At 37.8% G+C, this 23,895-nt stretch overlaps 2 protein-coding genes across 2 annotated transcripts; both read left to right on the top strand.

The window, feature by feature from the left end:
- The first annotated feature begins 1,743 nt into the window (after nt 1–1,743).
- Nucleotides 1,744–15,609, top strand: slc25a29 (solute carrier family 25 member 29). The gene is made up of 4 exons (XM_034699421.1): nt 1,744–2,170; nt 6,845–6,888; nt 7,494–7,577; nt 12,163–15,609. Exons 1-4 carry the CDS (start codon nt 2,143–2,145, stop codon nt 12,931–12,933), a joined length of 927 nt encoding a protein of 308 aa, XP_034555312.1. The 5' UTR covers nt 1,744–2,142; the 3' UTR covers nt 12,934–15,609.
- A 2,712-nt stretch (nt 15,610–18,321) lies between these two features.
- On the top strand, nt 18,322–21,877 carry LOC117824299. The gene is made up of 7 exons (XM_034699757.1): nt 18,322–18,391; nt 18,484–18,756; nt 18,859–19,164; nt 19,245–19,295; nt 20,681–20,785; nt 21,201–21,247; nt 21,339–21,877. Exons 1-7 carry the CDS (start codon nt 18,334–18,336, stop codon nt 21,450–21,452), a joined length of 954 nt encoding a protein of 317 aa, XP_034555648.1. The 5' UTR covers nt 18,322–18,333; the 3' UTR covers nt 21,453–21,877.
- Nucleotides 21,878–23,895: the final 2,018 nt, after the last annotated feature.

The following is a 23,895-nucleotide window of genomic DNA, read 5'->3' as shown; positions in this document are numbered from 1 at the left end:
GGTTGCCAACTTTCTCACTACTAAATAAGGGACAGGTTCATGGTGCCATGGTGGTGTGAGCATGATGTGAATTCAGCGTATATTCTGATTCTGATTCAACTGAAAGTGTGTATATTCCCTTTAATCCTTATGTAACTGTGTCATTATGTAACCTCATACGAATAAACCTCAAAGAAACCACAATTTGGCTCTTTACATAAAAAAAACAGGTAAAAAAAAAAGAAATGCAAAAGAGGAGTATGACTCAACAAATGTACTTTATCCATGGATACAGCCAGAGAGAAGTCCTTACATGACAAGTCACAGTTTACAGATATTTGAAGTTCATTTTTGATCAGCTCTGTGCTCCATCTGTTTCTTCAGTCTGACCATTTAATGGCCATGAGAGAGAAAATCCTCTCCACACTTTTATGTAGCTGTAGCTTTGTAGCTTTGTGCTGTATACAACTGATGCGCATAAGGGGGCCTGTGATAGCGGTGTGATTGGCACATGATCTGCCATTTTATCTGATCTAAGATCTGTAGAGTGCAGTCTGCTGTATTTACAGGAGTTAATAGTCAATATACGGGACAATTGAGGTCCTGTATGAAAGAAAACAATTTCGCCCAATATACGGGATGTCCCAGCTAATATGGGACAGTTGGCAACCCTATGTGTAACCTGCGTGCCCTATGAGTCTTTTGTTCACACTTATTGTCCACACTTTGTTATTGTTTACATTGTTTTAATGTTGATTCGAGTCAAGGAACTGAGTTCCTTTTTGTAAAGTAGTTCAGGTGTAGAAACGCCAGGTGGGGTAGTACAATTTTGCATTCACATTTGTATAATGTCCTAATTTTTATTCTAGTTGTATTTATGTTTTTTATATACATATATATTTATTCTTATTTATTATTTTTTATATTTTTTCTGTATTGTTAAAATGTTCTTGTGTGGGAAATTTTACAGTAAAGTTGTTTTGCATGGAAGTCATCTGTAGCCTGTGCAGTTTTTATAGAGTCACAAAGTTTTTTAGGTGAGGGACAATTCAAAACAGTGATCTCACTGTTGAAGCATGGGGATATGGCAACATCTTATGGAATGTTTACAATGCCAAATAAAATTGTAATCGATGATTCAGAATAATTTCCACCAATAGAGTATATATATTGGTGGGATGTGTAAGTTTGAATTATTCTGATCCAAACCTTATTTAAGATATACTTTATTTGTCCCCCATTGGGGGAAATTCTTTTGTTACAGCAGCTTACAACACAGGACAGGGGAAAACAACAATGTACTAACATAATTAAAAAATATAATAACTATAATAATAGTAATGATAAAGGTAAAATAGAATAGAATAGAATATTTATTATATTATTTTATAACTGCTTCAAGTGATTGTTTCCTTGATAAAAACGAGTTACCCCTGGTTGACTTCTAAATAAAAATAAATAAATATAACACTGAGCCAAAGAGCCAGTCTTTTGAACGGCTCTTTGAAAGGAACGACTCCTCAAGATCCGGTTCCCTTCGAAGTGCCACACATCCCATCTCTAGACACGAGACAGTCCATTCAAAAGCAAAACACTCACGGCATTAGTGACGCATTTCCACATGGGGCGGTCTTCTGTTTTCAGCCAATGAATGAACAGGATTACATTACACGCGGGGTGTTGGCGTCACCTCTTCGATGTGATTGGATACTCGAGGCCGGTAAGCCCCGCCCACTCTCAGTTACTTCCTGTTGCTAGCTTACTCTGCTACAGAAATAAACCTCCTTGACACACAGCTAGCAGAGAGGGTGTCCGCATTGACTGTCAATGCCACACCAGTTCACTGAGTTTGTGTAGGTCAGCAGGAGACTGGTTTTAGAATAAATACAAGACAAGCTTAATACCTAGTCAGAGAAGTTTGAGTCGTCAATAGTCATTTTTAGATCCTTGAGGGGGGGATTCTAAAGTAGCTATCGGGTGTTAGCTCCCATACACGCTATTTGAAAGTTAATATTAGTAATTTATCTCAATTTAACAGGTGGGGCAGTAGGAAGTCAGCGGATCGGGGGGAAAAATCCAACTCATTTAATTGTTTGAAGCCTTTTCAGTTAGCCTTAGGTGATATTAAGTCCCTCTACAGCAAGGTGACAGTGACGAGCAGCGATGGACTTCGTTGCAGGATGCATCGGAGGTAAGTCATTGACAGCTGCACCTTATCTTGTAATGTGATAGATGATAACAGCTCCCAGAGAACACCTGGATTTGAGCTGTAATAACCCAGTTCAAGTAGGATGAAGCGCCTCTTTTATCAGAAGAAGTCCTCAAAGATTTCCAGCTCCACTCTTGAGGAATGTGATGCAACTCGATCACAAGATTACAAGTGCATTTTCTTAATTCACTGCTTCTTGTTGGCACACTGAATTAATGCTGGGCGATACAACACTGTTTTGATTCGATACGATACCAATTACTTTTTTGGCAATTTACTCGATACCCGATACAGATATCTACAGTGATGTACTTTTTTAAAAAGAAAATGCAACCCTTGAAAGACAAGTCCCATGACAAGTACTGTTAATTTAAAAACTTTAATATGCAAATCCTATGCTGGCCTTTTTTAAACAATGAAATACATTTAGGAAAACACATGAATAATAAATGATCAACATCCTCTATTTAAATTCTCTGAGTGGAAAGCTTAAAACAGCCTCTTCACCATGACTACTGTTAAAATGACACAATATAAGATAAGATATACTTTATTTGTTCCCCAAATAAAATTATAATCAATGATTCAGAATAATTTCCACCAATAGAGTATATATATTGGTGGGATGTGTAAGTTTGAATTATTCTGATCCAAATCTTATTTAAGATATACTTTATTGGTCCCCAATTGGGGGAAATTCTTTTGTTACAGCAGCTTACAACACAGGACAGGGGAATACAACAATGTACTAACATAGTTAAAAAGTATAATAACAATAATAATAGTAATGACAAAGGTAAAATAGAATGAAATAGAATAGAACAAAATAAGATAAAGTAAAATGAAATAAAATATGGCAACTGTATACACACTATGTACACTTCTATCTGATAAATAGATAAGGTAAGTTATCATGATGTCTCTGAATTTGTCAGTACAAAACTTTGGAGTAAGTTACCCTAAAATAATCGGAAGTGAAACATGCACTTTTATTTCACATTTACTAACTAGTATGGATATTTTATTAGAGTAATTGATACTCAAATATGTAGCATTTAAATATTGATACATCGATACCACAGAATTGATATGCCCACCACTACACTGAAGCCAGCACGGCTATTTCACTAAATGCTCCATATTGCATGGTGGTAGTCCTTGACTTTGAGTTAGTATTATTTTGTCAGTGGTGTATGTTAAGATGAACATGGTAATGAGAAGAATAAACCTTCTTTTATCTGTTATGATTGCCTTAGAGAAGGTTTTGGTTTTGGTTTCTGTCATGGTCAGATAACCCTGTTTACATTGGACTCAAATGTTTGTGTCAGAGTCAGATATGTGCCTACTCATAAATGATACACCCAACCCTCTGCATGTCTCCCTGGTGTCACTTGAACAACCAGCTGAGACCTCAAGGAAGCTAACACCAGACAAGTGCAACCTGAACCTCCTTGCAAAGATGGCTTGGCTGTTTAAAGTTTCCACACACACCATGCAGCAGAGGGCATGAATCAGAGCACTCCCCTTGGCAGACCAATCCCATGCGTTTCCTGACGGTAAAGGACATAGCCTGTGGTCACCCTCCCTCTCATTGTGTGTATGACTTCAGGGAAGCATCTACAGTCAAATAGAAACTTATTTGCAGCCAAGTGTGTGCTCAGCTCATAATTAGAAAATGAGGTCAGCAAAGTGAAACAATTTTGAAAACAGAGAAGTTTACATTCAAGCTTCCACTTTCAAAATGAGGAGGACCGCTGTGGGATTTTTTTTAATAACACCTATGATGCAACATACTGATACTCCGCTGTTTGTTTTCCCCGTCCTCAGATCATGCTGGTGCATTGAGGTCAATGACCGCTCCTCATTGTGTCAAACGCATGCATGCTTGTGTTCTTTGGCTCACAGCTAAGGCTCATTCCCGATAGGCTCTTTTTACAAATACGTCAGGTGACACAAGGTGCTTATGTAGGATTAGCAGTCTGAAGTTTGTTTACTGTTGGATCACAGGTGGACAAGTTACTTAAATTTCATTTCATCATTATGCTCTCTCATATCTGGCATTATTTCAAACATAAAGCAAATAAACAAATAAAGAACATGAATTTCAAAATGACCAAAAACAAGTTATTTGGCTACCTGATGTGGGTATTTGTAAATATTCCAAACATAACAGTAATCAATTCAATTCAATTCAATTTTCAATTCAATTTAGCTTTATTGGCATGAACAAAGATATGTTATTGCCAAAGCACATAAATTCATACACATACATTATATATATTCATTACATACATATTAATCACATATCATATATATTACATATTTTATACGCATTAATGAACAATCACCCACAAAGCATATCTCAATGTCCTCACTTGATGCGGTATGCTCATAAAACCTTCACCTAAAATCAGATATTATGGGATGGTGCGTCCCTCAGGCTGTGACAGGCAGACACATATTTAGCAGCCAGAAGAGCTGCTGACCCTTCCCCCAGGAGAACTTACAGTTTCACTTCTGGGGTTAATGTTGGGAAGTTTGGTACCCTTTTAGTAATTTCCCTGTAGTGGGAATCTCTTAGAAAAGAGAACTTGCTGCAGTGGAGGAGGAAGTGCATCTCTCTCTCTATGTCCCCTGTAGAGCAGTGAGCACATAGACGCTCCTCTCTACAATTGCTCCGATTTAAGCAATAATAATGATTTCAAGTTGCAGCAAAAGATGTTTGAAAATATCTGAATATTTAAATGCACCCTGTCAGGCTCTTCCTTGTTTTAAGCTAAACTAAGCTACAGTTAAACTCCTTGAGTGTAATATACAAATGTTTAAAAAAACAAAATATCATGAAGTAATAGTTAAAAAAACTAATCAAATAAAACAGCTGTGAAATACCCACCAAATGAAAGTACTTTGTATCAATAATGGAAACATAAAACCGTTTTTTCTTATTTATTTGCAACAATGCTGACAACACTCTCTATAGATCTATAGATGATAAACACATAGTTACTACAGTATAAACAAATGTACATTGTCAAATTGCCTGTAAAAAACGAATGCAACTTTCTCCCCCTCCGTTTGACCTCTCAGTATTGTTTCCATGAAGTCCAGGTGCTATTGTCAGGTTTCATCAAAGACTCAGGTGTGAAGCTCAAACTGGAGTCAGAACACGGGCCTATGCCGCACAGGGCTCGGTTACGTAACTATGAAAGGAGTGCTAAAGAAAGTTTTAGAGGGTGATGATGGCCAGTGAGCTGGCTCTGGCTCGGTAAGGCAGTGTTACCCTGGAGGAGATGGAAGCATGCTCTTAAATTTCACAACAGTGCCAACAGAAACAAGCAAGAGTTTTGTCCTTCAAAGAACGGGATGATCGGCCTAGAAATGTTGAAACAGGCCTTAGGTGTCATTGGCTAGATTTTACTTGGAAATAGTGGAGTGTACCAAATCTTGCAAGTTTGTGAAGACTGGAGAGGTTTGTGCTGACTCAGAATTACCATTTTATTGGTTATACTTGCAAAACATCAGAGATTGTTTATGTATATGAGAAGGCAGTTTGCTTTTAGTTCATCAACCTAAAAGCAGAGTAACAGCCACAATATTTGATCTGATGTCTTTAAACAGTTCTGAATTAAGTCTCTCAAGCATGAGAATAATGAAAGCATCAAAGGTACATGTTGTGTTATATCAAGATGAAATCTGACATCAGAGTCTTTTGTTAAATCTAAATAAATGCTGCATATTATGGAAGCATATATGTACCAAAATTAAAATGAAAAAGCTACTTAAAAAATTAAATTGCATTAACAGAAATTATTTTTCACACCACCAGCTTCCCGTACTGGATGCGTGGGTAAACGGTCGGTCTGTGAGGTGAAGGCTGACGTCACTTTTCCACGCCGTGCACATTGCGATTTCGTTTTCGAGTTGGTTTGAATATTGTGAAAGATTTAGCAGAGCAGATTTGACAATGAAAAAGCGATGTCCTTTCCGTTTTCATTTCAATTTTGTTACAAAATGTGCAAGCTTGAACATGAAAGTTAAAAAGAAAAAGGAAGGATAGTTTTCATTTTATTTTTGAGTAAAAAGAATTCGTATTCATTCTGAAAATTAAAAAGCAATTCTGTGAATATTCAAATTTTCTTTTTAATTTGAATTATGATACAAATTTAGGAGGGGCATTTTTTCAAAAATGAAAAGCAAATGTCATTTTCTTTTTCATTTTAATTGTGTTACATAATTAGCATTGTTGATGATGAAAATAATAAACAATGCGCACATGTTTAGAAAATTAAAAAGCATTTCTGTGAATGCATTTTAATTTTCTAATTTCTTTTATAATTTGAGTTATGATACTAATTTAGGAGGGGCATTTTTTTTAAATTAAAAAACAAATGTCATTTTCTTTTTCATTTTAATTGTGTAACTTAATTAGCATTGTTGAAGATGAAAATTCCATTTCAAACTGGGTTATTGAATATTAATTTTCTTTGAGAGTCAAATAATGCGCACATATTTAGAAAATTAAAAAAATCCAATTTGCCTTTTCATTTAATTTTGGTACATATATGCTTCCATAGCATATGGCTTGTACTTTAAAATAACAACACCCTTATTATAGCGGCAGTAATGCTTAATCTGTGTTGTTTTCTTTGTCTCCAGGTGCTGCTGGAGTCTTGGTTGGACACCCTTTTGACACGGTTAAGGTGGGCAAAGGTCTTTTTTGTAAGGCACCATCTCAGTGCATAACCTAACATAAGTCCTTGAAATGCAAATCTGAGTTTTTCTTAACCAGATCGTAATACATTCAAGTCTAGTGAAATGTTTTATCACATTAACAACAGCTGTCCACAAGACCTTGTAGAAAAAAGTAACAGGAAAAAGAGGAGACGATAATTGACTGCCAAAGGAGTCCTCTTTCCAAACAGAACAGGAAGTACATGTTGGTTTATTGCACAAAGTATAAAAAAAAGTACGAACACCTGAATGAATTCCATTGATAAACTATCTCCTAATGAGATACAGGATAATAAATGATTAGGAGGAGTATGGATTCAGGAGATCATTAAACAACACTTTGTTGGTTGCCATGCAGAATGTAGGTCATACGTCTCCCCCATAGCAAAGAAATAGAGCTTGAAAAGGAGGGCAAGAAGGTAACATCCATGTAATGATTAAATGACACATCATGGCTTTACATTGTACACTTCTGGCTGACAGTAAAATTTCTCTCTGATCTTTTCTAAGGGTTTTTATTTATGTTAGTACGCATTGGTTTTGCTAGTCACTGAAGCGTGCCTTGTTTTTGCAGGTGAGACTGCAAGTGCAGAGTGTTGACAAGCCTCTGTACCGAGGGACCTACCACTGTTTCCAGTCCATCATACGGCAGGAGTCGGTATGTTGTTGTTGTTTTTTTTCCATGCAAATCAAATGCTAATGTATCATTGACATGACGTGTATATTTTTGTGTCGGAATCCATTATTTTCTTTTGAAACAATTTGTTATTTTTAAGACATACATCAATTGATTCTATAAAACCTTCTTGCTTTGAATACAATTTCAGTACATTCAAATATTGAGATTTATTTTATTTTTCAGTATCTCTAACCCTGAAAATGTCAGGTGGCACAACTGTCCGAGCAAGTGAACTGACTTAAAACACTATACAAAATTTATTTTAATAATAATAAATTCAAATTAAAACACCATTACATATAAGAGCTTTGAAATAAACATCATTTTATAAATATCAATAGTTTAAAGGCACCTAAGGTTATTTAAAAACTTTTGTCCAGCAATTTGCATGTTCTCAAATGTCAGGGTGGCACCACCGTACTCATGGAGCTTTTATTTTGAAAGGAAGTAGTTATAATGGACTTCAACATATGAAATCATTCAGAGGACCCTACTAATTGTCATGGTTGAGTTAAAAGGTTTGTAGATGTCTCTTAAATAATAATAGAATAGCTTTTATCAACTTATAGGTGGACGGTAACACTTTCCATGTCAGGTGGTACAACCAACCTAAAACTGTAAAAATTATATTTTATATCTGGTCAATAGAATTCAAAAATCCTCATACATTGTAAATAAAAAATATTGTCACAAAATACAAATGTGTAAAGCACTGTAACCACTTTAAGGGATACTTGCAAAAACTTTCAGTTAGAATAAATGATAGGAAAGTACATATATTTTGACATGACATTTTTTGGGTGTTCAAGTTAAGAAAAGGGTAAAAAAAACACAACTATTTATACACTTAAAAAAACGTAACGTGTTCGAACAAGCCTTGTTTGAACGCATTATTCCAGACACAAAAATATGCATTGCAACCATTCTGGAAATACTTAAAAAAAAAACTTTTTGATGCTTATTTGTCAAAGACCCTAATACATGTATGCAATGCTTGTACATAAGATAAGTTTGTTTGTTTGTTTGTCTCTATCTGAAGGATCTTATGTCTTCAGAGTTGAATGTGATATGTGTTTTCGTATATGTTGTTTGTTGCTGTTTACATCTAACTTTCTTGGCTGTGAAGCTGTGAAGCTGTGAGCCTGCTACTCAGGATCAAACCAGCTGGATCCCGTACTTATGTTAGACCGAACCTATCTTTAGAAAGGTCCAGCCATGCTGGATGGTCTAAACTACATGAGGTCAGAGCTACCTGATAGTAAAGTTATGTCACACTTGGTCTCATGACAGACTGAAGCACCTTCAGTTGTTGGGCTGAAGTAAAGGACACTTTGCACATAGCGTGTTGATTTGGGTCAGACTTCTTTGGTTATTTTCAAGTTTCATGGAGTGTTCTCTTTCTCTCTCTCTGTTGCCCTAAATGATCTTGTAACTTCTGGATTTAATGTTGCTGCATTTATTTCCTAGAGTGCCAAAGAAAATTGAATTAAACCACTTATGTTCATTACAGTATCTGTTGTACAGAGCTTTCAAATAACACCTCCAACTGGAAATGTGGTATATTGTTGAGCCGAGAGAAGTGCAAGGAGTGACTGTTCCCAGGATCTTGATTAAATTAGCTGAAGGGTGTTTCAAAAACTTCACTCATGCTGCAGGCTTTGTTTGTACAAAAACATGAATTGCTGTCCTGAGAAATAAAGTAACTGGCTTCGCTTCTAAACATGACTCTCGAAAGTCTCACTTTCAAGAATCAAAGCTAAAATCTTTTTGTCTTTTTCTGATAGTGGCAGTTGTTTGGTAACCTTAAAATCAAGAGTACAAAATGTGACGAAAACTGTTAAAATTCACTGTATAAGTAATCCAGGGTTCCCACACGTCCTGGAAAACCTGAAAAACTGTTGACCAGTTTGGTGGCTGGAAGGGATATGTGAGTCTTGTTACTGTTCATTTTCTGAAAGCGTTTAAGATCAATTACTTGAAAAGTATAAATGCTGTCATGTTGAGTCCACAAGGAATGAAATGACCCTCTGTTTTAAAGTATACAAGTGGCATTTACTTGATTCAAATTGAAGTGTTATCTGTTCATCACTTTGGTACAGGTCTGAAGTATTTACATTGATACGTTTTACAACAAATAGTTCCAAGGGCAACTAAGAGTGCAAATGGTAGTAAGCATGTGCTTTAGTGATGGGAAGTTTGGCTCTTTTCAGAGAGCCCGACTCCCGAACGGCTCTTAATTTATGATCTTTTGTAGCCGTATCGTTTACCTTAACTTTGCAAAAACTAATGGTTTGTGTGTTAAACACTTTTACGTACAGTGTTTTTATGGGAAGCCTTATAATTGCCCAATTTTGTGCATTTATTCTGTTACAAAATCATTCTCAGCCTAATCCTAGGGTTAGGGTTGTGACTCAAGCAAACAGAACCAGAACCAAATTCAAGCAAACAGAACCAGAACCAAACTTGAGCAAACAGAACCAGAACCAAACTTGAGCAAACAGAACCAGAACCAAACTCGAGCAAACAGAAGCAGAACCAAACTCTAGCAAACATTATTAATGTCCTCAGGTTGGCATTGAGAAAAATCCGATGCCTCAGCTTGGATGGGTTGATCCGATTTCTCCTCTCAGTGAGTATTTGCCCGGTCTTCAAGAAGACTCTCTCTGTACACATGTAGCCAGGATACACAGCCTCCCCTCGATCACCTGTATCCTATATCCTCACATACTGTATGATTGGTTGCATGGCCGCCATGCTGACTAATCAAAACAAAGTTCTGCTGTGAGCAGAACTGGGGCTGAGCACTGAGAGAGCTAAGCAGCGAAAGGAAAAAACTGGGAGCCGGCTCTCTCTCGATGCGGGCCGGCTCTTCTGATTTACTATAAAGCATCGGCTCTCAGAGCCGCAGCTTTTGATCATGACACATCACTAATGTGCTTAACCCTGTGTTACAATTATGAGGGGGCCTTGGACAATTTTTTCACCTGTAAGGGGTCCCTGGCTCCAAAAAGTTTGAGAACCCCTGCTCTAGCTAGTAGGAGTCCAAATCCTGATAGTGAAAACAAACGGAACAAAAAGAGCGACACAGCTGCACAGAAACTCCACGTTGTAGACATCGCTGATCATAATAGACATCGCCATGCAGGAAGACAGTTTACATTTTTTTAAATCTCTGAGAGATCTTCAAATACAGAGTGCATCTTTACACCGGTGCAATTTTTTCAGAGTTTACGGTAACTCTAATAAAAAAAGTGACATGGCTTTGTTTTATATCGACCACTAAGCAGGATGAATATCAGGATTAAGCAGGTATATTTTGAGCCTGAGTTGAGTTGAGAAACATTTGTGGCCATTTTTGTCATTCAGTTCTATTTAGGTCATTAATGCACTGATCCTCTGATCATTATTATTATTTAATTATTTCAGTAAGGCAGCTTCCTGATTCCTTTGCTGGTTCATTTGTTTTTTTCTTAGCTCATTTTATATTTTTTGAGAAAAGAGAAAGCTGAGATGTTGCCCATCATTGTTACTTGTTTACACTAATAAAGTGAAGTGCTGTACATCTGTGGTTGCATTATTCTATTATCAATTTGCCATCATTTTTAAGTATGTAAGAGATTATTTCATTGATAGCCATAGACTACATGTCTTTCAATGTAGACTTCCACTGAGAGGAACATATTAGACTATTTAGGAACTAAATTAGGAACTAAATTTAGACTGTCATACCAGCTTCGTCATCAATGAAAATGTCCTGGAAAATGATCTCTGGAAAAGAGTGGGAACCCTGTAATCTCTGTGGGCATTGTACCTCCCAGGAGAATAATGAGTCCCAGCATTTGCGGTTGGGTCACTAAAAGAAAGGTTTGTTGAGACCATTGACCATATTTAAAGTTCCACCTCCTCCAAATGCACAGAAGTGAAGCCAAAACTCCAATGATAGGTTCATAATTTGGAGCAGGAGTCTGTGCAGCATGGATTGGCACTTGTAGCTGAGGTATTGACTTTCTACCTCTGCTGCCAACTAGAACATGACATTTGATAGTTTGGAGTGGACACTTTTGATTATGGATGTTCATTGACTACGTATTCATTTTGGTAATGTTTCCTCTCACCGGTCCTCCCCTACTCTGTTAGTCTGTAACACACAGCGCTGCAGGAGCTACATTTGTCCACAGAGCTGTCCCAGTTTTTGCTTCAAATAACTAAGTAAAGCCAAATTTTGGACCAAGAGCAACAGAAATTTGGACATGTTAACTAAGTATAATAACAGGGATCATGTTTGAGAACACTTTATTTGACTGGACTTTGACCCATGTCCCATTGATTGCCATGGATGTGACAGGCCTTATGACCTACAGTGCAGCTAATAAGTAGGGGGAGCTGTTAATCTTTTGGCTTCCCTTTTGGAAAGCTGTCCTGTGGTCTATCTTTCCTGTCTTTGATTAAGACAGTTGTTCTGATCAACAGCTGTTGACAAAGTAGAGGTAAATGTAGGCGTTTTTATTTGTTTGAATGTAGCAAGCCTTGCCTAAAGATACCTCTCTTCTCCTCCTCTCTGCAGGTAATGGGTTTGTACAAAGGTATTGGATCCCCCATGATGGGCCTTACTTTCATCAATGCAATAGTGTTTGGAGTTCAAGGAAACACCATGAGGTGGCTGGGACATGACACCCCTACAAACCAGTTTGTCGCTGGAGCAGCAGCAGGTGCAATCCAGTGCATCATCTGCTGCCCCATGGAACTGGCCAAAACCCGCATGCAGATGCAAGGAACCGGAGAGAAGAAGTCCACTAGGAAGCTCTACAAGAACTCCCTCGACTGCTTGGCTCGCATCTACAACCGGGAGGGTCTCTTGGGTGTAAACAGAGGCATGCTGACCACGCTGATCCGTGAGACACCCGGCTTCGGTGTGTACTTCCTGGCCTATGATGTGCTGACACGCAGCCTTGGCTGTGAGCCAGATGACCGCTACATGATCCCCAAACTGCTGTTCGCTGGGGGCATGGCTGGCATCGCGTCCTGGCTCTCCACCTACCCAGTAGATGTGATCAAATCACGCCTGCAGGCAGACGGGGTGGGTGGAGTGAACCAGTACAGCAGTATCGCTGACTGTGTGCGGCAGAGCGTCAAGAGAGAGGGTTACATGGTGTTCACACGCGGCCTCACCTCCACGCTGCTACGAGCCTTCCCTGTGAACGCTGCCACTTTCGCCACCGTCACTCTCGTCCTCATGTACTCTAGAGGGGTGGAGGAGGGACCCAAAGAATGTGAGGCGGTTCAGCCAAGTCACCATGCACAGATACAGCCGCAGGCCCAACCCTCCAGCCTGTGACAGTACAGAGGTGTCACCCTCAATCTGGGCACTTTATAAGAGCAAGGGAAGAGGAAGTTATTCATACAAACCCTTTACTACTGTCTGACTCTTTTTCACATCTGACCAGACATTCCCAAGTCAGAGTCAGAAAGTACCTGCTTTCTATCTTCTCTACAGACTGGTTTTTACTTTCATGACAAAAAGGAACACATTAGTATTTATTTTTAGCAATAACTTGAAGTTGCAGTTTGCCTCTGATGATGCAGCCTTGTTAAAAGGATGGTGTAACATCTTAATTAATGGGGCGGTCTGACCTACGACATTCATAAATCATTTTAACAGCAGCTTTTATTCATGAAAACTCTCTTGTATGACACCCATCCAAACCTGTTACTGAGCCACACCACTCTGCTGGTGTGTTTAGGTTGACATCTCTTGCATTTATCTTGAAATTTGTAGTTTTAACTGAAATTGTATATACCACTGATTTTGATTGATTTCTTTTTTTTTATGTATGTTTGAAACATTATTCCTGCCTTAAGAGATGGATACTTTTATTTTGTGGACATAACTGCTTCTGGACTGTATCCTCTGAAGAGCCACGCAAAGAGAGAGGGAATGTAGCATTTGATAAGCGTGAAGAACTTATCAAATTTTGTCCAATTCAAACCAAAAAATCCTTTATCAACTGTAACCTGATAATCACTGAAGTACTGATGGTCCACACAGCTCCTGTTAGAATCCTATTTAACACAAAAACACTGGTCTGAAGGCTCTTGAAGGAAACATCTGTATATAGATCTTGTGTGTAGATGGCGTTTTGTTTTATGCTTGTTTTGGTTGTTTGTCTGGTAGTGTGTGTTTGACTGGATAATGTGAAGTTTTCCCATTCTGTCTTTACTGCTGTCCTGATCCAGGAGTAGAACATGGCGCTACATGTGGCACTGATCCAACTATTTAATCTCTATGAATCACTTTTTAAAGATACGTGAATGTTCTTAAGCTGAGTAGAATACGGTTATTGCAGGGTCAGAAACAAAGAATATGTGAGGCCAACGAATGCCCAAAATATCTTCATTTTGCTGCAGTCTGACTCTGAGTTTCTTTCAAGTGCATTCTAGTCAGAAAATTTGTATACATTTGTACCAACAACCCCCCAAACTTGTTCACAGAACTGGCCCGAGGACCTTTTCTGCATTATATAACCTGCGGTGTGACTGAAAACAATATGTGAACTCATGTTAGGGCTGAAAGAACGAGTGGTTGAGGGCAAAATCTGCTAGAAAAGCAATCAAATCCTGACGAATGGTTCATTTCTGTGATTGCTTCTTTTATTTTTTGAGAGAAAAACCTGCATGGAGTGACCCTGTGGAAAATTTTAAATGTATTGCGTCACTAAACTTGATGAGATGTGTATATTTGTGTACCAATAGTTCATATACTGTACCTAATCTGGATTGGTGCTTTAATAAGAGATTTTTTTTTTTTGAGGCAACCATGAGAGCTAAGGTTAGTTGCTTGTGAGTGGAAGTTGTCTGCTTTTTGCATGTGCTTGGCCAGTATCATATTTTTCTCTGTTTTCTATGTCTAAGATTATTTGTAGTTTCTTGCTTTAAGTCAACGGCAACAGCTTTCCCAAGCTCTTTCCGAAGTTGCGAAACTAGCAACAATATCAAATAACTTCTGTCAATAATCTGTGAATACTGTCTACGCTGTATGACCAAAAGTCAAGGGACAACAGACTGTCACAGCTGTAAGAACTCTGTTGACTTCATATTTAACTGTGGGGATGGATATAAAGTAACAGCCCAAATTCAGCTAGAGTAGCTGAAGTATTCTTTATCCTGTTGCATTATGGAGACCCTTTACTGGAATAAAGACAGGCAGTGTAAACTAATCCAATCCACTTTTTCAGGAAGCACATTTTCGAAAACAGAAACCAAAAAAACAGCTCCAGGCTATTGTCCCTTCTCCTCCTTACTTTTGCTCATACACTATTTGAAAGACTGTTTGAGAATAAGTCACAGGTGCACTAAAACCTCTTGAGTATCTTGAATGTATCCCACCTGTACTCACTCGCAGGTGTTCTGACTGACTGAGTTCAAAGTCTAAATCATTTCTCAGAGCCTTGTTGTAACTTTGCTTGAACTGCTGCTGAAATGCTGCTAAGAAACCTGAGAACCTGAAGGCTGCGCTCTGGTTTGATGTTGTGTGAGGGTGACTTATGAACTAATGAACTAATGAAAAGGGATATTTGCTTTGTCTGTTGACGTTGCTTATGTTTAATCAATAATTCCACCCATAAACAGCAGCTGTTAACTGTATTTCAATAATCTAGAATATGTCTCTGATTTAGTGATCGCTATTTTACATCAAAGTTTCAGTTCTGCTGTTGTTCAGGATGCAATATGTACAGGATATAACCATTAATGTGAGATATTAATAACGTGGTTTTGTAAATATATACACATACAACATATATTTTTCTGTCCAAAGTAGTTGTGTGCTTTCCTGAATGTTTGGACAGTTTCTAAAACTCTGTGTGATCAGTTTGCGATAGCTCTCACACAGATGAGATTATACATACAGAACTGAGACTTGATATTTTTGTAACATAGTCATACTCAACCTATTTGTCTACATTTGTCACTGGAGATCTGTACAAATGGATAAATAAAACTAATTCAGAATCTGCTGGCTTGCGTTTTATCCCATACATGTGCACACACACACACACACACACACATTTCATGTTCCCATTTTTGTACATACCCTAAGAGTGAGAATTTACTTTATTATCAACAAATATATCACTTAGTGTCCTCTGTTATAACATTTATTTTTTATTGTGGACAAAAGGAACTGAATATGCATATCTAAGTTTTATTGGTAACGTCTGCATGAGACTAGTGCACCATAAATAAAAAAAACGTACATATTTACCTTTTACATTTATGCATAAATCATTAAAAAGCACTTCTGCATAGACAGAAATAAAATAAAATAAAATAAAACAACTAGTAAAATGTTTTGGTTTATTTAAAGTCCATTGTCCATTAAAACATCCATCGGTGTTTTACAAATGTTGAAGAGTTCAGTGCTTTCACTCGTCTTCATCTGAGATGTCTTTACTGGTGTGAACCTCATAGCTTTAGCATTCAACTGCCTCTGCAAGCATTAAAATGTGTTATAGAAAAATGCAGCCAGCACTAATTTCAGTGATCTTGGTTAAGCTGTAGAACTGTTGTAAACCACATAGGCCAAACGATTGTATAGTAAATAGTTATGAGACTACATTATACATTATTATTCCTAAGGATTCAATAAGCTGTAAAAAATGTCATATGAATGACAGCGAAACATTTATATGAATGACCTACTCCATAAATATAAATTGTTATAACAGCAGTAGTAACTGAACTTTCTGGGGCTTGACTGCTTTTACAAATGAATAAATTGTTTGCTGACAACTTCTTTTTTTTAAATATATGTTTTATTGCATTTCTTCAAAACATACAACACAGAACTGCTCAGACACGATAGAGGAGAAAAAAAACAGAATTTGGGCATGTGGGTACAGTAATAGAAAATCATGATGAAATCAAAATAAGTGACAGTGGGCACAATTCCCACCCAACCCTCACCCCTTTCAGTCTCCTGCAGTGAGAAAAGGCGGTATCCATATGAGCACCTATACAGAGCATACAAGCATAGCAGGCCACAAGGTGCTTGATCGATAATGAGTACTTAAAACAGAGTCATAAAGACAGGCTAGGCCAATGAAGGAAATCCATGAAGCATGGAGGATGACATTGTGGGCCCAATATGCTGCAAGTAAGGGTCCCAGACCTTGTTGAAAGCATCTATTTTTTGCTGACAACTTCTGAATGTCTGAACCGTTATTGTAGTTTGGGTGCCCTCTATTGATGGACAGTGGTAAGTGCAACATTAGGATGATAGGATAGTTCCTTCAAATACACTCTTCTTACTAATCTCTCCCTGGATAGTTCCCTGTGTAATTGATTCTTCCGTACAATCTGATCTCATTGAGATCCACTAGAGTTTTTTTCCATTTTTAATGATTTTACCACCACAGTTTAGAGTTAATCCAGCTATGTTGTATTACAGTCAAGACCTGTGGATCATCACTTACATCCAGCAGTTACAAAAACTGTCACATTTGTTTTCCTATGTATGTGGCTTATACAGAATTTATGATTTTAGAAGATACTCTTAAAAAAGAGAAGAAAAGAAGAACTTAGAAGAAAGTCTTAAAAAGGATTCCATATCTTCTGTTTTAATCTGTATTAAAGACCCTATGAGGAGTTTTTAACTGGTTGTCAGACTCACTGAAATTAACACTGATGTGTTTTTATGACACACATACGCAGAAGAGACAATCAGCGCGAAGATTGATGATTTTTATATATTCATTTCAATGTCTGAAATCATCGCCATGGAGCAGCTTTCAAAGTAATGAACAGCACATTGAAGAAACAATCTTTTATTACATTTTACATGGTGAAGATTATTGTTGATTCATATGTTTTATTGTTTAAAGGCAGCAAGATGAGGCTTCCGTCAGAAAACACTGCTCACACATGTACAGGACAAAATCAACAAAGACAAACTGCTTTGTCAACAGGGGCCACCAAAACTAGCACAAATCAAAAGCTTTAAACTTCTTTAGTTCTGTCATCTCTCAACAAAGGGCTGACTGTTTTTCATGATCAATAAAGTTCCTTACAAATAGAGGACAATTGGCTGGCTTTCAACCTGGTAAGACATAATTCAATAAAACAACAAAGCAAACCTTTGACCCTCCACTTAAAAGAAAACAGCAAGACAAAACCTAAATATATAAGTATACTGAATCTACTGTAAATCCCTTTTCTAGAAGTTGTGTGTCTATGTTTAAAAGTGTATTCAATTTCTAGTGGTGATAATAGCAAAATTTCAGGAGCAGGGCTACACCTCAACCACACCTCTTCCGTTTCTTCCATAAATTCAAACCTGACCTTTTCCTCCTTTCTCGCTCTCGTTTACACATCCCTCCCTCCCTTCCCTTTCTCCTTCTGCTCCTCTCCTCCTCTCCTCCTTATCCATAGGGCCCTGAAGGGGTTCATCGTGCCCGGGTGCTACGGCGAAACCCCTACGAAGCTTCCCCAAAGCGACTACAAGTTGAAAAATCGATCAATACAATAATCCGTAATCAATAAACTATCTTTTAAATCTCATTCTGTTGTTGGTATGGTCCTTGCTAGTGAATTATATATTGTAGTTAAAAAAAAAAAAGGTGTGTGGGGGGGGGACGACCAATCACAGGCTACAGGATGTTGGCAAACACAGGACGTGTTAACCAACATTAACAGTGAACCTGAAGCGTACCTCTTCACAGTGACCAGATTGACAAACAGGATGGCTGAAATCGTTCACTCTGTGATCAGACTGCTGCTGCTATGTTTGTTCAGAACTAGTGAGTAAAACTTCAATCTTGTAAACTTAGTGTAATAATGTCATCTTTGGCTTGTAATACATACCTGGCACTTTTCTGTTTTCTTTCTGCAGGTGTAAAGGGAGAAGGTGGTCAGATTTTAGCTGAACAGAGTAATGGTATCACTTATCCATGTGGACAAAATGTGGTCTGCTTTCATATTTGGCAGTACAGCACAGAGGGAACACCTGATTACATTGCTATAGTCAGTAATGGAGAGATCAAGACATCTCCAGCATTAGAGGATGAGGCTTCACAATGCACTCTGCAAATCAAAGAAATCACGGAGGAGGATGTTGGACGTCATCACTGCAGACGGAGGCCACTTTCCTCCAGTCCTTACACTGGTGAATGTTTTCAATATTTGAGTCGTTTGTGTTATGTACTCATTTTATTTAGTAAAGAGAAGACTGATTAAAGCAAAAAGAGATTGTTTTCTTTTCTTTCAGACTTCCCAACTAATCCACAGTTAAACCTCATGCCTGGTAAAACAGTGACCCTGCAGTGTATCCTCCTCGCCTCCTTACAGCAGGGACACTGCTACATGCAGCTACAACAACTGGTCAGCCTAACGTGGGTGGATGAAAGCGGGGCTGTGATACAGGAGGACTCAAAGCAGCACATAAATCAGAAGTCTGCTTGTGATGTAACTCTGACTGTCAGCTTTCAAAGTCCGCAAAAAAAGAAGTACAGGTGCCAGGCGACTGTGCAGGATCAATTCCTGACCTCAGTGGAGTTTCATGTGAGATTCAGAGGTCAGTATGATCAGTCTTTAGTAACATCACCTTGTATGCTTAATGCTGTGAATAATAAATGGAGAATGTTTTTTGTGTAGGTCTTAAAGGAAAGGGAAGATTCATGAAGGAACAAGAACCTGAAAATCAAGGTACTGTACCATTGTAATTTACCAGATAACAGCCAATCGTCTCTCAATATATCCCTCACACTGACTTTATTTTCTGAGGCTATATCAGAGGACCAAAGAAAATACCTGTGTTTGCAAACAACTGGTCAAACTGAAAGACAAATAAAAGGCTTATATCATCTACATTGATATTTATGGGAAAAATACTACACTGTTTGCTGCACTGCGCAGTTCCAGAAGTTCGACTAATTTAAATTTTAAAAAGAAAAAGAACAGATTTTAGGAAACAATGCCTATGTACAATAGAAAAGTTCAACAAAAGCAGGCTAATCCAAAATTGTTGTATATAAATAGTGGTGTTCGTCATAAGGTTTCATAAGTTTAGCCCAGCAGGAATACCACCCTGCATTCTTTTTAGTGGCCAGCAGGGGGAGATTACTGCCTGCCACTGGGATTGTATGAAACCAGATGGGTAATTTACCCATCTTCTCAGCTGATTTAACACCAAGTGGCAAATCTTCATTTTTTAAACAGGAAGGAAATTTAGAAGTTAAAAAAAGTGAAGTCTTTTGAGTATCCACTTGTTGCTGGCTGCAACAGCCAAGGAATCCTTGTTTACAGTTAAAAGCCAGGTACAAAAAACATTTGGGTCTCTATAACCAATTTCTCTGACTTCTGGGAGTTTGTATTTTATTTAGTATTTTCAATATGGTGACTGCCACTGTTTGGGCTACAAAACCTCTTTCACAAACCAATTTGTGACATCACTGAGACTACGTCATGTTTTATACAGACTGTGTTTAAAACCTCAGTGAAATGATTTCCTCCTCGTGATGTCATGGTCTCAATTACCAATTTCAAGTCATTTTTCTTATAGCATGATATCAATTTTGTAAATTATTAGTCCATTAAGATTCAAGTTGACAAAAAAAGTTGTGCTCTACCATGTGACCTTTGAACTGGGATTAAATCTACTGATGGGTAACCCTCCCTGTTGTCCAAATATAGCTACTTCTGGTTCAGTAAAACTAAGGCTATGATCAGATGGATCAGAAAACAATGGGTGTCATTGTTTTTGTACAGTTAATATAATGCTGGGGCCAGAAGATGGTTTAGTTTAGCAAGAGAAATGTAACAATTTAGGGAGTGTTGAAAACTTCAGAAAGCCATGGAAACTTGTCAAGAAATATTCTGGGTAGACTTTTACAAGGCTGTTGCCAATTTTTGTTTTCTTTTTTGCTGAACAAGCTAGCTGTTATCCCTTGAACGGTTATTTAGCATACAGACATATGTGGTGTTAACCTTCTCATTTAGCTTTCAAACAACTTTTTAGGGAGCATTTATAAATAAGAACTTGTTCCAACACTTAAATTTGTTAATTTAATGATTGCTATTTACAACTACAGGTGGCAACCAGGACACAGTCGGCCTTGCTGTGGGGTTAGTGGGATGTGCAGTTCTGTCAGCTGTAGCTGCAGTGTTTGTCGTCAACATAAGAAGAAGGAGAAAGAGTGAGTTCTATATAAACTTCCTGAAACTATAAAGAGACATTACCATACTGGAAATTAGCCCCATAGGTTCCATTACACGACAAGCCCATACATGAATACTGTCACTTCCAAGCATGCCTCTGCATGTACACATCACCTTACACAACTGTACGTTGTGTTCTCTGAGGCAATAACTTAGTGACACATTAGATGTGCTAATATTCTACAAGTTCTGTTTTCACCGTTCCAAACATGATGATAATTATTTTGCAAATGTCGGTTCATATTTCACACCCTTCCTTATGTAACCTGGGGTTATTAGACAATCAGTCCTTTGGATACTGAGAATTGTGTTTTTTTATGATCACCTAATTTCAAGAAAGACTTGAGAGAGAATTTGCTCAAACTGAACACATTTTGGTATCTTTTTTTCTAGCCCAGCCACTGCCAAAAGAGTCATGTCACACAACTGACAACAACAATGTAAGTACATTTTTACTTCAAAATAAACAAAGAGCAAAATATTGTGCGCTATCAACTACTAAACAAGCATTCATATGTGTGTTTTATTTAGGTTTTGAATGCAGGTGATGTGATCTACACTGAAATTATGCTACCTGCTGGATCTGACCCAGTTTTGGTCCATGAGTACGAGTCCACCGAGTATGCTTGTGTCCGATATAAATAGAGCAGCTGTCCAATTCCTAAATTGGTCTGTGTACTGCCTTTGTCTGTTTCCTTTAGCTGAGCTACTGCCATCTATAATAATACTGTGATAATATGCCATGCAAAATCACAACTGTAGCTGTAATTGGCACTTAAGTCCTAACTTGACAGGTATGTTAATATGATTTAGGCATTATGAATCACAAGTTAAAATGCGAAAACATTTTTCAATAGTCTACCTCTGTACATTATACTCACATTCTGCTGCACACCGGTCATATTTATGATCAAAACATAGGATGTATTTACTGAAATCTGCATTAGCTCTATTGTTTGTTTGTTTGTTTTTTTCCTTCTCTTTTATCTGTGATCAGGTCTGTGCAAATCAGAAGATGAGAAACGTGTCTTTAATATCTGCAGTACTCTAATAAAACATATCTAACTGAAGTTGTAGAGTGAGATTTATTCTAATTAATTTGATTTTAAATTTTTGTTGCATATATATAAGTTATTTAACAGACTGTCAAAGACTGATTATTTTACTAACCTGAACTATCTATACTGCAATGTCAAGGTGAGGGACATGATGGAATTACAATCTCAACATTTGTCTATCAATCAGTCTAGCTGTTTGTATGAACACAATTCAGTTTCGGGAGTATTCAGAAAGCAGGTTAGATTGCTGTTGTCTACAATTTGCATGTAAATAATAGATACTGACAGTAAATAGAGTTCTATTTAAAATTATATAAAAGCTGAAGGCCAAGGAACTTGCAATATGTTGTAAGATGTTTTGCAAAACCTCAACCAGCTTCAGAGTTTTGGGGTAGTACTGTTAAGGGACATGATGTGTTGTGTAGGTGATGATGCATTGGCCCTTTCTATAAAACATTCAGGTTTTCAAGCTGCAAAGCCAAATGTAACACTTCATTCTGAACACAAACATTATTCCTAAGCAGTTATTATGAATTAGTTTTAGTTTGGATAAGCTAAAGCTTGGTCTGTCCACTGTCTAGCGGCTAGTACACGCACAGTCTTACATGCACACACACATGCAAACAAACCTCTCAGCCACAGCAGGTGAGAGACTGCCGGAGCCGGCTCCGATGTTGCCCTATTTGCATTTTAAATGCTTGCAGCCAGCCCACTACTGTGTTCACAGTGCAGTGCAGCACAGCTAATCTACACACCTAAGGTGTGTGACTGGCTACAGCTAAGAGTCTGAGGGGGTTGAAGAGATTGTGAAGACACAAACATTGACAAGAACAGGGGAGTTGAATAATGTGGAGAGGCTGTATCAGGATGAGTTAGAGGCCCTTGTTACATATCACACATTGAAAACTTGCCCATTCCCTTTACTGAATTTTACAAAAACAGGACACAAAGGATAAATGTTGACAGAACATATTTTCAACAGAAGATAGAAACTCTCATTAGCAAGATTTAAAAGTTGTGAAGGAAATTAAAGTGCATAGGAAAAGTCCCTGAACTAACACTCAAAGCTGGAGATCTCAGTAAATATGGCATAATTAGAAAGTTTTGCATGCATCTGTGACTACATTACATTTTAGCAAGGATGCACTCCCAAAAGCTATGTGTAATATAGTTATAGTGAGTATTTTCTGCATTAAAAAACTATGTATACGCAGCTTTTAAATGTTAGCTGCAATATGACAGACTGTCTAAAAAAGTTTGTTTTGTTTTTAGGGAAAAGGTGTGCAGAACACTGTTGCACTCTGTTGATTTGAAGAAATTTTCTTACATTTCATAGCCTAAAATCATATCCTCCTCATCATTACTAATATAATTTCAAAATTGGAAGGTAAAAGTAATTTCACTGTTTGGTTTCACTTTTTTATACGTTATATCTTTTTAGAAATTGTGTAAAGACCAGCAAATGAAGGAAGGTCCTCGTCAAGAGAGACAGGTTTTGAAGCACACACTTATTTCCATACCTTTTAACAAGTGGGTGTCTAGATGCATTATCTCAGCATGTAGTGTCAGAAATACAAACCAAAGTGTTGACATTGTGCCTTCTCTTTGTAAACCCCCAAACACTCTCACACATTGTCTAGGTAGCTGATAAGCTTTAGGTCAAAGCCTTGAACCCCAGTGAACCTCAGGCACCAGCTTGTCTGCCAAGTGCTTGGAGTGGACACATCAGTGGGGGCCAAATGCTGCTGTCCCCTGGTGTGTTTGTGTTTGTGTGTGTGTGTGTGTGTGTGTGTGTGTGTGTGTGTGTGTGTGTGTGTGTGTGTGTGTGTGTGTGTGTGTGTGTGTGTGTGTGTGTGTGTGTGCATGAGGGGGTTCTACTGTAGAAGGAATGGCTGGGGGTTGGGGGACAGTCACAGGATTGTTGTGCGTGTGTGGAACAAAAGGCCTTGATTACTGAAATCCTGCAAAAGGCAGTAGTGGAGGTGTTAGAAGTGATACAGTGGAGAATCAAGCAGACATAGAGGCCCCCT

This window comes from Notolabrus celidotus, chromosome 13 (assembly GCF_009762535.1).
Source record: "Notolabrus celidotus isolate fNotCel1 chromosome 13, fNotCel1.pri, whole genome shotgun sequence".
Classification (NCBI taxonomy): Eukaryota; Metazoa; Chordata; class Actinopteri; order Labriformes; family Labridae; genus Notolabrus; species Notolabrus celidotus.
This window is presented reverse-complemented; position numbering and strand designations above follow the sequence as displayed.